Source organism: Chenopodium album, chromosome 11 (assembly GCF_948465745.1).
Source record: "Chenopodium album chromosome 11, dcCheAlbu1.1, whole genome shotgun sequence".
NCBI lineage: Eukaryota > Viridiplantae > Streptophyta > Magnoliopsida > Caryophyllales > Amaranthaceae > Chenopodium > Chenopodium album.
Genome location: NC_137844.1, coordinates 4,145,784 through 4,161,158, shown reverse-complemented (window position 1 = coordinate 4,161,158; position 15,375 = coordinate 4,145,784). Strand labels below are relative to the sequence as shown.

The window sequence follows — 15,375 nt, the reverse complement described above, 5'->3', positions numbered from 1 at the left end:
CTAACTCCTCAGTTTCCTTCGCCCTTCCCTTCCTAGGAGAGGCACGAAGGAAAAGTCCCCAGCCCAACTTCTTCTCCTTCTCTTCATCAGAAACAGAAAGACAATCTTTCTCAGAGTGGCCGATAACACCACAAGCAAAGCAAAAATATGGCAAACGCTCATACTTAAAATCTACTTTTAATTCATTCCCTCCCCTGTCTCGAATTTTCTGGTATCTCCGCAAGGGTTTGTTCACATCACACAAAATTCGAACTCTCCTGTATCTGTTCAGTCCAAGCGCATCCTCCTCCATCTCAATAAAATCCCCTAAACCTGTCACCAAGGCCTTGACATATTCATCTGATCGACAATTGAAAGGTAAATTACTCACCCTCACCCAAAAAGGAGTGAATTGCAAATTCACTTGGTTAGGTTGTTCATCTCCCCTCACCTCGTTCAAAACCAACAGGTGATTCTCCCAACACCATGGCCTTCCTTTAAAAATTTTCTCCTTGTCACGCCAATGGAAAAATTGGAATGCATATAGGTTAGGGCTTAAAGTTCTAATAATTAATCCCTCAGATGGAGCCTAGACCTTCAACATTGTTCGTTTGAAAGCCTCAACATTATAGGGACGAGCAGTACACAATCTCCCTACTAGCAGCAATTCAAGGTTTTCCTCTGTTTTCGGACCTTCGATATCACCAAGATCAATCACACTACTATCATCCTCGTCCAATCGAAGGGACGAGCACTTTTCAATCAATTCCTCTGCCATGAATCCAGAGTCCAATCGTTCGAGACGAAGAACGGCCTTTTTCGCAAGGGAGCAAACCCTATCTTTCGAGGGAGTTCCAAGCATGTGAGTATAGAGTATGTAATTAGTGGATTTCATAATAGAAGCTACAAAATAGACTTTTTTTTTTTATATTTTATTTTGGCAAGAAAAAAAAGACTTTGTAATAAAATAATATTCGTCAATTTGATTTGTAGTGCTAATAAACGACCAAATGGATTAACCTCAGGTTGGACGACAGTGAAGATGCCACGACCAACGACCAATTTTATTTTTACCAGTTTTTAATCTTAATTTATCCTTAACAAATGCACGGGAGGACGATTAATTTATAAGTACAAATTGACAATTTTAAAAATACTCGTAATTAGTGAGCTACTGCTATTCAGCTAAAGCATTTCATAATAATTAAGATGACTACTATAGTAATTAGTAATATTATAATTTTAGAATTGTTATAATAATAATAATAGAAACTTTGTAGGATAATGTAAATAATGTTCTAATCTCTGCTAGGTCTGCTACGTCGCATTTGTAGGTTATAGTGCTGTACTATATTATTATGCTAAACAAGTTGCAGAATTAGTACATAAATCAACAGATTACAAAGATAAGGACAAACTAACCCATATTATCCAAACCACTCCTTATGGTTTGCACTCTTATTTGGACCTCTTAGTTTAATTATTTACATTTAAAGTACTTTCTTATCTCAATAATATTTTGTTTAAATTCATCAAAAGATTATCGTCACTAAAGATGGGCACGGGCCCGGCACGATTCTGGCACGGCTCGGCACGGCGGCCCACCTGTGGGCCGTGGGCCGTGCCGTTAACAAAAATTTGGGAATCGGCACGGGCATGGCGGGCGGCACGGTGGCCGGCCGATGGGTCGGCACGCCGGCACGGCACGTGGCACGAGGGCACGGCACTTAGCATGGCTTGGCACGGCCCGGCACGGCACTCATAATTTTTTTTTTTATTATATGTATTGTTGTTTTTTTGCTAAATTAATAGAATTATTTATATAAACTTAAACATAAATAGATAAATAATTTATATAACCTTAATTAAAATAAAGTTGTTCAAAACAAAATATATTAACATTAACATAAACATAAACATAAATTAATAACATTATTTATATAAAATTAAGTTGTACTAATATATATATATATATATATATATATATATATATATCGTTTTTTATTTACATTTTTTATAAAAAAAAAAAAAAAAAAGTGGCACGGTCTGGCCCCCGGCCCGCCAGGCACGTGGGCCGGGGTGTGCTAAATTTAGGCACGGCCAGACACGGCCTGCGGCGGCACGGCACGACCCGTTGCCCATCTATAATCGTCACACACAATATGAACTATTCATCTATATCTATACTTAGTATTTAAAAACTCTAACCGGAAAATACACGTGTCTCCATTCTATTACACTTTTCTAGCTTCTTTTACAGCAGATGTGCCACATGTCTTCTTATATTTTTTTTTAATTTTTTTATTACACTATCTTAATTATTTCATTAAACTTATATTTTCATCTCTCTCATACACGCTTCATATTCATCTCCCCTATTCATTTCAACCTTTTCCTTTTTTCTCTCTTAAATTTTAGTCCCTTCATCTTCTTATTTTAAAGCCTCATTTTGAATTAGAGCCCTAAAAATCTAATTTCTTTAATTATATTTTAGATTACACATTACACCCCATAATGATTTATTGGTATTTCCTCGATCACTACATTTCAATACAACTTTTTATAAACAACCCGTGCATTGCACGGGCTAGAAGGCTAGTTCTTTTTCAAATAAGGCATAGGTGATAGCACTCAAATTTTCATCTGTTCTCAACTTTTTTTTTTTTTTTTTTTACAAAAGGTAATAGAATTTCCCGTGTTATCTAATTAATCATAACATTTTAATTTTGATTAATTGCAATACTTTTTATCTTTTATATTCTATATATATATTGTTACGGAGTTGTCATGTTGTATTACTGCTCTTTCAACTACGGAGTAAATCCACTTGCAATAACACTTTTAAATTAAAATAAATAAATAATTAAGGAAATAAAACCGTCATCAATGTAACAACTTCTCTCACGAATACTTAAATAAGTCTTTTTACAAAGATGGTTAACACTATGCACGTAGGTAGTGAGGCTCAATTACGTGACCATCTCCACCAAGCAAACTCTTGATGATATATTAATACTAGTAATAAATTTGAACATTTATAAATTATGCAGACAATCTTTATTAATAGTACGAGACAGTAGACTTGACATGTATCATGTTTAAGGAGAGTGGTTGGAGATATATGGCCAGCAATTTTGTCAATGTTTTAAAAGAGCAAACATCATAAAATGTGATTTTGTTACATCACCAAGGAAGCAAATTAATTAACTGATAAGATCCAGAAAAGATGAGTAATTTAATAAGAGAAGAAAGTTAGCTTATTTCAGTAATTTATCTTTCAACACTTAAGAGAAGCAAATTAAAACCCCTTGTAATCCAACAACAAAAAACACAAAACCAAAGAAATGCTTCACAATTTCTGAGTACAATTAAAAAAAAATAAAAAAAATAAAATAAAAAGAGAGAAAATAAATAAATGTAATTCGTACAAGTATAGACAGTCGTTCAAAAAATGGAAATGAAATGGCAGAGTTTAAGAGGAGTGCAGACGAGCAAGAACGATCCATCACTCAACGCAGAACACTACACTACACACACTAGTCCAAAATCGAAATGTAGGGACCACTAAATCAACTTTTCAAACTATAAATAACCAATCACAACGCGCGTGACATATTAAACAGTAACACGTTTCACACATTCATTTGTCGAGTACATCTTCACACCTCTCATCACTTTTTTATTCAAGGACTTGTCACGCTCAACGACGATTCGAATATGTAGGACAAAAAGAAAATTCGAATTACTTTTAGTTAATCTTATTTAATTTCTCTAATTACACTCCCCCGTATAACTTTTCCGCTCATCGATGCTTTGATTCCAAACTTCTTCACACAATTAATTAAAAAGCAACAAACACAACCACAATTCCATAACCATATCTTTAAAAAAAAATCAAGAAGACGGAGCCAATAATTAAGCAACAGAAATTTTACCAAAACAGGAAGAACTTTTACATACGAAACAAATCGAAAAATTAAACCAGAGCACGAGGAATTTTCAGATACATACCCAGCAGAAGATTAATGGAAAACTAAACTGTAACACGAACAACATTCAGAAACAGAATAAACCAACAGAAGATTAAACATAAAATTAAACCGAAACAAGAACATTCAGAGAAGGAACCAACAAAAGACTTAACAGAAAATTAAAACAAACACGAGGAACTTTTAGAGACAGAACCACCAAAAATTTAACACTGCGGGTTAAAAACAAGAGTAAATTTCCTTTTTCTGTTCCAACCTCCCATCAAAAAGTGATTCAAAATTCAAAATGAATTCAGGAGACAAGACAATCAAGAGAGACTCATCAGAGAGTCGTAAGCATAACGCTATCAACGTTACTAAAACTACGCCCAACTAGAGGATGATTATAACTGTTCATTCATCTAAATTTCATCTACTGCTTGTTTTTTTCTTAATTGCTAATTAACTACGGAGTACTAATATTAAAAGACAGCCTAACAATTAGCAGAGATCAAGATCTGACGGTTGATTAGGCTTCCACCTCAACAGGCTTAGCAGGAGCAGCAGGAGTTGAGATCACCCAGAAATAACCATACGGGTCCTTGAGCTTGCCCACGCGCCCAGCAACTTCGTCTTCTGTCACTTCGCCTTCGGCCACTGCACCAGCTGCTACTGCCTTCTTAATTGCTAAGTCAAGGTCATCGGTCACCAAGCTGAACACTAGGCCTCCTCCTTCAGTTTTCGCCCTGATTTTTCCAAAAAAAATAAAATAAAAATTAATTTTAAAAATAATAATAATTGTACGGATAAAGAAAAAGAAGTTTCGGATAGAGAAATCAGATAGTACACGTACTGAAAAAATATTTTAAATTATCTAGAAAATAATATTTTAAATTAATAAAATATTTTTGATGCTGAAAATCAACAGATCTGAAGATTAGTACAGAGAAAAGATAAAAAATAGGACAATGGAAAAAATAGGGGCACATATGAGAGAATAAAGGTGAAAAATAAAACGCTATCGAGAAATTAAAGAAGAGCAAAGTTGGAACGTCGCTTTCTGAAAAGCGATTTTTGAATGATGTTGATCAAAGATTTTAGATGAAATTGAAATAATCCCAATCGCAACAAATAGACACATAATAACATAGTACAGAGTTTTGACGTGAGATTATACAAATATTTAAGAGATCAAAAATTAGCAGATGAGCGAAAACACACAAATCGACGCAAAATTTTAAATGAGTTGCTGAATCGACGGAAAACGAATTCTGACGTGAAATTCTACAATAATTTAGGAGATTAAAAATAAGCTGATGAGCGAAAACACACAAATCGACGCAAAATTAAAAACAAGAAGATTAATCGACGGTAAAACGAAGATTATCAAGTACATACATATTCACACAATAATCATGCATCAGTCTACACTAGACATAAATTAATTGACGAAAAAATGCAGAAAAACTTGCAATAATTAAGAAAATAGACGATAAAATGCAAGGATCATCTCACCAGCAAACAAAATCATGCATCGTTCAAAAATCACCAGTAAATCGCAAAAAATACAGGAACACGGGAATGAAGAGAGAACTTACGGAGCATCAACAGCAAGGTCAGAGACGGAGAAAACAGAGGCACCAAGCTTGAGATCAGCCGAGAGAACAAGAGGAGTGTCCTGCTCAGCCTTCCTCTTCGGGTGCATGTCACGGCTAACTTCCTCAGCGCCGAACGCAGCCTTGTAGAACTGCACAGCAGCAGCAGCGTTAGGAGCCGGAATCTGAAGTTGTGGCTTGAACGCCGAGAAAGTTACGGTCGAAGCAGCACCGTTGTTGTCAGCTCCGTTCTGAACCTCAGTCGCCATTTCCAGAATTTCGGAGAGAGAAAATGTGCAGAAACCCTAACCCTAGGAGAGAGAAAGAGGATTGAAGAAAAGAGGAAGACGGGAATGGAGGAGAGAAATAAAAAGTTGACCTTAGAAATGGGTAAACGAGGCAAGTGAGGGCCAACTGTGAGGGGGTATATATAGAAGCGGGGAAGCGGAACCGTTTGGGATTTTTAGGAATTAATCCGGGTATTTTATGATTTCAATACTTGGCCCCTTGTTTTATGAGAATTTACCGGTTTTACCCTTGAAGTTGGTTTTAGTAGAGATTTAAAAATACTGACTGTGATTTATTGTAGGTGACCTACCCTTGGTTTCTTCTTGGGGTTTGGGCCCACCTTTGTAAACGGCTAGTTTTGTTGTTAATGGGCTGGTCTGGCTTTTACTAGCCAATTAGCCATCAATACAAACCCGGTTAAAAGTTTTTCTTTAGTTCCTTTCGTCCTAAAATCCTAAACATAGCACAGCAATTACGCTATTTTTTGTCAATTATGAGCCTGTTCTGATTTACTTTACTGAATTGAACTGAATATTTTATGAGAAAAAAAAAAAATTAAGAACTGAACTGATTGGAGTTAAACTGAACTGAAATTAAGCTGAAGAGAACAGACCCTATGAGTTAATTTAGGTCTATAAAGGGTCAAAATGGTCCAAAAAATCTAAATCGAATAATTTTATCGCAAAAATCGAAAAAATAATATTATTTTTAATTATTAAAATAAATTATTAAAAGGAACTAATCATATCATGACACGTGTCATGATTATTTCTAACAGCTAACGGAGTTAACAGCCGTTGGTCATTAAGGGCATTTGGTGATTTTCAAAAGGTCGATGGCATTTGGTAAATTTCTGAAAAATTGATGACATTTGGTGAATTTTCAAAGAACTCAATGGCATTTGGTGAAATCACAGTTGATTAAATTAGTTTTCTAGAATATTTAGACTTAATTGGAAATCATAAATCCCTTCTTTTGGTAATATATACCATAATTCTGATACACGCGAATTGATGAAACATAGTGTTGGATACAATTGTACACACAATTCATGTGCTGAACACATGTAATTCACTCGGCAATGACAACCATATATATCATGATAATCTGACACGGTATTGGATATGCATGTTGCATGTCGTTGTTGGTCATATACGTTAGTTCATTATTGATTGACCACCATAGCACACATGAAAAATACCCCCTTCGTTTTTTTAAGTGCCCCACTTTCCACAACAGGCCTTTTTTTTAAGGAAAAATACACTTTAATAATCTCAACTATGAGTGATTTACTTCTAATAATCCCAATTAAGGTTTATAATTTAATAATCCTAACTATTAGGTCAGTTTGCCACTACTAATAAAAACTGTAGAAGTTTAACCAAATTTCATGGTCAACTTGTAATTAGATCTAGTGTAGCCATTAAAAGTTTGAATTTTGTATTTAAATAGTAGAGGGACATCATAAATTTGCAATATGTTTAACTCAAACGATGCTTAACTTGTTAATTCATTAAATTTTGAAGATTTTATTGAACTACTCCCTCCGTTCCTAAATGTTTTTTACGTTTCCATTTAGGGTGTTCCTTTTTATTCTTTACATTTAGTATCTTTCCTATTTTGGTCATAAATTTTGGACAAAATTACTCTTATTTTACAATTTTTTTACTCAAAAGTCCTTACTTTTCCATGTGCTATTGTACTTTTTGTACTATTTTAATAGTTTTTCAACATGCTCAACATTGTATTTTTCAATAAAATTGTACTTTCAATCATTGAAATATTCCAATATACCTCAACTTTACACAATTTCTTAATAAACGCGTATAATTCCAAACGTAAAAAACATTAGGGAACGGAGGGAGTACATCGTATAACACAACTCTTGCATTTACATGCTAGCTTGTGTTATAAAGTCACAAGTTCACCATTTTTCACTTCTAACGTAAAATAAAATAATATATAGGGATCAGAGTCATTATTAACAAGATGAGTCATAAACAGAAATTCATGGAGTGAATAACGTACTACATCCACTCAACCATACAGGGGCACATAAATCAAAACACACACTGATTTTGCAACTACATTAAAGATTGATGAAATGATTTATATTAGAAGTTTAAGGTGAAGTAATTGGAAAATATCCCTTCGACATGTATCTACATCGTATATCCAAAATCTCGTATACTGAAATTGGTTAAATGTAATGATGTCACACACAATTCATACACTACACCCATGTAATACAATCAACAAATTCTCAACACATACACTAATCAATTGGGTTAGTTTATTGATTTAATTAACATTGAATACAAGTCTTGGATGAGACTATATCATAAACACCTCTTTATAAAAGTCATGCTAGAATGATCTATCCCTCATTCTATACTTTACTTTGTAGCAAGTCTCGTTTTAATTCGGTGAAAAAAACAAGTCAAAATGTAAAGTATTCTCGTCTTACCTAAAAGCCTAAGATAGAGGTTCAAGAGCGAATGTTTTTTTAGTTTTAAAAAAAAGTGTACAACTTTGACCTGCCTTGATGAAAAGACGGCTTTGGGAAAGCCAAAAAACATTTTTTTATCTCTTATCTAGCTCGTAAAAAGATTAAAAAGCCTGCTTTGATCCGACAAGCCCATCACTTTTTACGGAATTGGACATGACATTTGATATAATATAAAACCTCGGCCCGGCCCGGCCCTTTTTCTTTTGTTTTATTTTTGTTTTATCGTGTGGCCGTCGGTTCAATTGCCACATACAACATTTTCTTGTAAGCAAGCTTACTTTAATAAAATCAAAAGCCCTGCAAAAATCCCCAAACATCACTCCCATAATTCTCAGTTTCTCATTATCCAATTCCCTCAATTCTCTTTCCAAAATCTTGCAAATTCCAGCAATGGCTTCTTCTTCATTAATCCCGCCATTTTCACTCACAAATTCTCTCTCCTCCCCCTCAACCCTCCTCCCATTTTCACCTCCCTCCTCCCAATTCAACCCACAAATTGGTAAAAAAAGACCTCATTTGATATCTCTATGTACCAGCTATGAAGTGGGTGGTGGATACCCTGAATCCGACCCGACAACAAGAAGCAGAACAACAGATAACCATGACAAGTTTAGCGAGAAACCCGATACTTCTCAGTATGAAGCTATTCTCAAAGGTGGGGAGCAAGTTACTTCTGTTCTTCAAGAAATGATCACCCTTGTGAGTCCTTCAAGCTATACTCTTTGCGAAGTTACGTTTAAATTCATTCCCGTTACCATCATTTATTACTGTCTACTAAACGGGCCGTTAACTGTCCATTTATATGATTATTTGATATCTTGTTCATTTTATTGTTGTGTATGGGTGTTTTTTTAGCTTGTTTGTTGATTTGAGCTTGGAATTTAGGTTATTGTATGAGTGAGAAACAATCAAACATTTGCAGGAGTGTTATAATTTTAGTTGATGTTATATGTTTGTTGCTTAAACCCTAAACCCTGAAATGAGTTTTGTGTATGAGTTTGTGATAATGGGTATAAAGTTGATTGTTGCTGTAAAACGGAGAACTAATCAACTGAGGAATCGGAATCCTATCTATTGTGTGGTGAGATCCGTTAGTGACTGTTCATTATACCATTATAGAATGGTGGAAGTGATAACTAGTTGGTGTACATTTTCGATATAACAAAAATAACTTTTTGAAATTGAAGGGGATATCTTCAAATCAAAGCTTTTCGTAATAGAATTTTAGTAAGAGTATGGAGTATGAAGTACGAGTATTGCCTATATGGCTATGATGAATGTTTGGATTGTTTTGTCCGGCTTTGCAATTTGGTATAAACTGAGAACTGAGAAGCACTGCCTTTATGTCAGCTCAATTTAGGAGAAACGTGATTGGCATATTGCAAGAAGCGCTATTGGTTTAACCCTATACCCTAACGGGCTAACAATGCCTTAACCTTTGATTGGTGACATTAGAACTTAAATACCATGCCATCCTGCCTAAAGAAGCTGACTGGTACATATTCAAAAGGTTATATATTTTGTTTACCATGGGTTTGTTAACAGCCCTCATGTAAGTCTTTCACTCAATACATTAGTTTCTAAGAGCTGAAATGGAGATCACATTCTAGTATGCCCATAATTTTAATTCTCAGGATCAAGATTCAAAAGAGTACATCAACTAATCAATATATACTAGTTTAAGTAAAGCATAGCTTTGGTGTGTGTGTAATAAGTAATGTGATTATTACAATGCTCATTATTCATTTGATATGGTTACAGCTAGAGGATATGTACATGGACGAAGCATCTGAGGAAGTTGCAGTGCAATTGGCTGCACAAGGGGTTATTGGGAAGAGGGTTGATGAAATGGAGTCTGGGTTCATGATGGCTCTGGATTACATGATTCAAACAGCTGAAAAAGACGAGGATGATAAGGTATTTGAGTAAGACGTCTCTCCCTTCATGTAAAAAACCATACGGAGTATAAGGTTAGAAGTAGGTATATCAGAAAATGATGCATATACAGAAAGCATAACGTGTTACCTCCTTCTCGCCCCTGAGAAATGAAACTACTCAAAATAGTAACACTCAAGGTCTTACTTCCTAAATGCTAAAAACTCAGTTGTGGGCTTGTTGCTTGTCAGCGCAAGGCGCTCCTGGAGGTCATCAAGGAAACAGTATTATCCCATCTCACGAAGAAATGCCCCCCACATGTGAGAATAATCTCTTATTCTATGCTCTCAGTGCTACATTATGGTGATTGTCTTCATGTACGTGCATTTTGTAACAAACATTGATTTATATCTAGGTACAAGTTGTTGGACTACTTTGTAGAACTCCACAGAAGGAGAGCAGACACGAGTTGCTACGCCGTGTGGCTGCTGGAGGTGGAGAATTTAAGGGTGAAAACGGCACGAAAGTTCATCTTCCTGGTGCTAACCTTCTTGATATAGCAAATCAGGCTGATGACTTGTTGGAGGTAATTAGCTCTTCGTAGGCCATGCCTCTTCTTGTTTATTTAGTCTAAGAATTGAACTTAGCTCTAAGATATGGATATGAGTTGATATCACTGATAATCTTCCATGTAAGTTTCAGTCTGCATCTCCAGATTCTTCATCCTGTTGTGCTATGCAATATGCTGACCATCTAGATGTATTGCCCCCTTGTTTAGTCTATAGGAGAATCTCTGTGACCTTTGAAACCTGTCTCTGAAATTATGGAATATGCATTATGCTAGTGCTAATACTATGGTGTGCATGCTGCATCATAAAAGGCTCAAACATAGTGTATATGATGCTACCAGCTCTTAATGTCAGTGCAAGTAACTTTTAACATTTATCTTCTTCTATAATACAAAATGTATTAGCTACAGATGTGGAGGAAAAGTAGTTTACATAGTTAATTAGCATGACTAGTAGCATAACTCTGGTAATCTGGTTCATTTGACATCTTATATTGTACAGGTTTTAAAATCTCAAATTCAAAATTTAAAACTGACCGTGATATTGAATTGGCCATTCCTGTGGATAAGCTTGTTGCTGCACTTAGTAGATTGTCATGCCTTGTAAACCAAGATTTTAAACCTTGACCTTGTGACACCTTCACATGTCATATTTAGTAGGTAATGATATCTTCTTGACACTTTTATAATGAAGCATTAGGCTGTTAGATCTGTCTTTTTGTCTATGGTTAGAAATCTTAGAATACTGTAATAGACTGAGTTCGGTCACCCAGTAAAATCAATGTAACAGCAAGAATTTCTGATTTAACTAGCAAATTAATAAAGGTGAAAGCTTTAAATTGATTGATAACGGTGGAAGGGGTTACAAATGATAATCTAATAGCTTAAGGCTATCAATCTTCGATAGTGAGTTTAGCTCACAACTCTCCGATAATGGCTTTAGGCCATAACTCTCCAAAAGGTTTACACCAAATTTCTGCCTCCCTTCCTTCTACTCCTCTCTACCTATTTATACTACTTAGCCAAATAGTACAGCTTTAATTACTAACTTTACTACCCCTTTGTCATTATCCCAATTGCCAACTAAGGGCTGCAGCTTTAAGTTGCTGTTGCTTGGTGTGGTTGTGCCTCAGCACCTTGGTTGAGATAGTGCTCAGAGGTGTCCTTTCCTCTGCTGGGTATTGTTTGTATAAAGCACGTGTGGCTTGCTTTGATTCGTTACAAACATATCTTGGATTTGCCTGTAGTTTGTTTGTTATCCCAGCTCTACCTTTCTAATCTAGCTAGAGTAAGTAAATCTGTTGAGTTTCTTTGATCAACAAGGGACTTAAGCCATACATGCATTATGTACTCCTTCATATAGTGTATGTTAGTGTGCTTCTTTCTTGTGTTCTTTCATCTATGCTAGAGGGTCCACATGCATGTTTCTAAACCTTCCTTCACTCCTTTGTCTGTGCTCACTTTTATTGTTTTAGTAGAAAGACAAAATAAAAAGGGCCGTTGTCAGCTTAATAGCTACAAATGAGCTGTGAGTGCCATATGTTGCTGGCCTGGATCAGCAAGACAAATAAACAGCAAAAATACTTTGTATTGTTTTTGTGACAAGTTAATAACAAGAGATTGTTTGTTATCTACGATTAAGCTGCTTCCTGTCGTCTAATTTATGCACTGCGGCGTGCTATGAAGCGATATGAGATAAGAGGGGGCACCTGAATGGGGACGAAAATGGATGCAGATTACACCCCCTTCCTCCAAAAAATATGATATACTACGTAGTTGATTACTCCCTTGATAATGTTAGATTAGATACTAACTTTCAGTCCTTTCACACCATAATTTTATTTTTGTTTCATTAACTTGATGTAAAACCAGTAATGGTTAAGGTTACTCACTCAAGTAACTTTGACAGACAATGGAAACTCGACCTGTTATTCCTGATAGAAAGCTGCTTGCCAGGCTTGTCTTAATCAGAGAAGAAGCTCGAAATATGATGGGAGGAGGAATACTTGACGAAAGAAATGATCGTGGTTTTAATACTCTCCCTGAGTCAGAGGTTTGACAGATTTCTGGCATCTTTAGTTGGATACTCTTTATTATCAATAATAATGTTGTTACTCAGGCTTTCATGTATTCTTTTCAAATCTCGTAATATCATGTATCAACATGCAAAAGTATGTCTTCTTGCTGCTTTCTTTTCTTCCTATGATTAGATCTTTCTAATGAATGCAAATGTACCTCACCATGCTTCAGGTAAATTATTTGACCAAGCTAGTAGCATTAAAACCTGGTAAAACGGTCCTGGAGATGATCAGAAATGTAATGCTAGGTAAGGATGAAGGTGCAGATAATCCCAGCACTGACAAAGATGGCAGAACTGGTGGTCCTCGTGGAGTTATAGGAAGAGTAAGTATATGATAAATCGGTTATTGGGGTGTTGCCTTTGTTGTGCACTATGTCAGTTTGTTGACGTCCTATATATGAATAATTCAGGAAAGTTTATCTGGGAGAAATGCGCCTCCAGTGCGTCCTGGAATTTTTCTCGAGACTGTAACAAAGGTATGAGTGACAATTAGTTCATATACATGACCTCTTACATCCTGAATAAGAGCTACACGAACTGTTTGTGGCATAAATTGATGATAGATGGACTCTAACCCACCTTGTCTCTTCTATCAGGTACTTGGGGGAATTTATGCTGGAAATGTCTCAGGCATCACTGCACAGCATCTAGAATGGGTAACCATCCTTTTGTCTTCATTTTGGATCAATATGCCAAGAGAGATGATTCATAATTTCTCCTCCCCTATCACATGTTATCCTTGAATATCCTCACGACACTGTTACATTATCATTCATTTCTTTTATTGTTTCCTATTCCCTTTGACGATGTGCATATAATATTGACTCACCTTGAAACCATTCATTCAGGTACACCAAAAAACACTTGAAGTACTTGAAGAGATAGCATTTTGAGCTTCAACTATAGCTGCAAGCCCTGCGGTGAAATCAGTTTGAAATCAATCTTTGATCAGTCTGACACTGGTTGAGGTGCATGGCATTCAAAGCTTGGCAGACTAATTGTACATAGTTCATTGCAATCAAACACTCAGGCGATAAGCACAAACTCGGGCAACTTCCCCCCTGCCTACAGACCATGAGCTCCATAGATTGTAAGGTAAAATGATATATATAGGTGTATGGACAAATTGACACATGAATGTAGTCGTAGGAGTTAGGAAGCTGGATTATTATTTATACATCTGTTATAGTCTTCCGAAAATGTTTTCTTATCATGGCAACCATCTATACTTCAAAAGAAAAAAAGTAAAAGTTCTAGTGGCCTTATCTGCTATATCTCTGTCTGTCTGTTGATGGAATTATTTTTTGGTATCTAAATTATGTACCTAATGTTTTATTTTTGAAAAAAAAATTGTTTTCTGATGAATATAGAGCAATTTATCAGCTATTCCCATCTTCAATTCTGGATCTATTTGTTAGTTCGAATTGTCGGATTTTGTCAACAGGTTAAAAGTGGACAGTATTTATAGTATGAGGCAGGATCTTGGGCATTTGTACTACTAGTTGAACAGCTACTAGCTTACTAAATTATCGATTTCTGAAGAAACCCTTTGTTATTTTTCAATTATTGTTTTTGTTTATTATGCTAACTACTCAAGAAATCTAAAGAGTTGGTGAAATCGGATTATTACGATTGTGATTGGGATTTGATAATACAGAAAGTTGATTTATGATGGATTGTTATCAAGGTGACAGTCTGGGCTCCATGGGATGGGCCAAGCCCAAGGCCCCTATCAACAAATTTGCTCACATGTCCTTACAACAATATGTGAACCCAAGGCAAAGGAGCGTATTTAGCCTGGAAAAGTTCTTAAGTAGGATCGAGTTTGATGTAACTGTTACGTGTTGAACCACGTTGCCTCAACCTCGACTTGGCTTGTTATCATCCCTACTTGATACATCCTCCAAAATTAAGGCACTATCGGTGGTAAAGTAGATTTGTAGGATTTCCTTAGACGAACCCTTAACTAGTCTTGCGGTGCAGAAGAGGAGTTCGGTGTTCCAAAGTCCATGACAGTAGTGTTATTGTTATGTAATGAAGAAAATGATACATACAACTCTAAGGCTAGCATTCTAGCATATAAAAATCTAAAAAAGGAAATATCAAATCAAATGTATTAATCACATCGACTTGTGCTTAATTTTGACATGCATTCTCAAACTAATAAAAAAAAGCAAAAAGTGTCTTTCATCTTTGCTATTACTATTGTCAAACAAATGATAGTAACACATAATCTCTGGAAAATGATTTTGGCACACCCTTAATTGATGTGCTCTTCTCATATAAGGGTGTGCCAAAATCAATTAAGGGTGTGCCAAAATCAATTTTTATAATCTCTAGGTAAGATTAGAGAGGGAGCATTCTAATCAATGACCAAAGACGAATAAAAAGCAAATATACCACGAATTAAAACTTTAGCTTTATGAATCATGTAAGCAGAATCATCTAGTAATGATGGTGCTTTCAAGTGTTCAATTACAAGGATCAGAAAAGCATGTGGTATGTGAGGTCCA

At 35.6% G+C, this 15,375-nt stretch overlaps 2 protein-coding genes across 2 annotated transcripts; one reads left to right on the top strand and one right to left on the bottom strand.

Annotated features, from left to right (window-relative positions):
- Positions 1 to 4,187: 4,187 nt before the first annotated feature.
- On the bottom strand, positions 4,188 to 5,951 carry LOC145568283 (uncharacterized protein At5g48480-like). The gene is made up of 2 exons (XM_081627715.1): positions 5,546 to 5,951; positions 4,188 to 4,693 (listed from the first exon to the last, which is right to left on the bottom strand). The coding sequence occupies exons 1-2, from the start codon at positions 5,809 to 5,811 to the stop codon at positions 4,477 to 4,479; spliced, it is 483 nt and encodes a 160-aa protein (XP_081483841.1). The 5' UTR covers positions 5,812 to 5,951; the 3' UTR covers positions 4,188 to 4,476.
- A 2,683-nt stretch (positions 5,952 to 8,634) lies between these two features.
- LOC145568282 (protein PEP-RELATED DEVELOPMENT ARRESTED 1, chloroplastic-like) lies at positions 8,635 to 14,225 on the top strand. Its single transcript, XM_081627714.1, has 9 exons — positions 8,635 to 9,038; positions 10,101 to 10,256; positions 10,466 to 10,534; positions 10,630 to 10,800; positions 12,692 to 12,835; positions 13,033 to 13,185; positions 13,273 to 13,338; positions 13,459 to 13,518; positions 13,711 to 14,225. Exons 1-9 carry the CDS (start codon positions 8,730 to 8,732, stop codon positions 13,753 to 13,755), a joined length of 1,173 nt encoding a protein of 390 aa, XP_081483840.1. The 5' UTR covers positions 8,635 to 8,729; the 3' UTR covers positions 13,756 to 14,225.
- Positions 14,226 to 15,375: the final 1,150 nt, after the last annotated feature.

What these genes read in the sequence shown, in the direction of transcription:
- LOC145568283 (XM_081627715.1), bottom strand. Translation starts at nt 5,811, where the DNA reads ATGGCGACTGAGGTTCAGAACGGAGCTGACAACAACGGTGCTGCTTCG. An exon ending in GACCTTGCTGTTGATGCTCC is followed by an intron (nt 4,694 to 5,545) that starts GTAAGTTCTCTC and finishes TGGAAAAATCAG; the next exon opens with GGCGAAAACTGAAGGAGGAG.
- LOC145568282 (XM_081627714.1), top strand. Translation starts at nt 8,730, where the DNA reads ATGGCTTCTTCTTCATTAATCCCGCCATTTTCACTCACAAATTCTCTC. An exon ending in TTCAAGAAATGATCACCCTT is followed by an intron (nt 9,039 to 10,100) that starts GTGAGTCCTTCA and finishes ATATGGTTACAG; the next exon opens with CTAGAGGATATGTACATGGA. An exon ending in TTCTCGAGACTGTAACAAAG is followed by an intron (nt 13,339 to 13,458) that starts GTATGAGTGACA and finishes CTCTTCTATCAG; the next exon opens with GTACTTGGGGGAATTTATGC.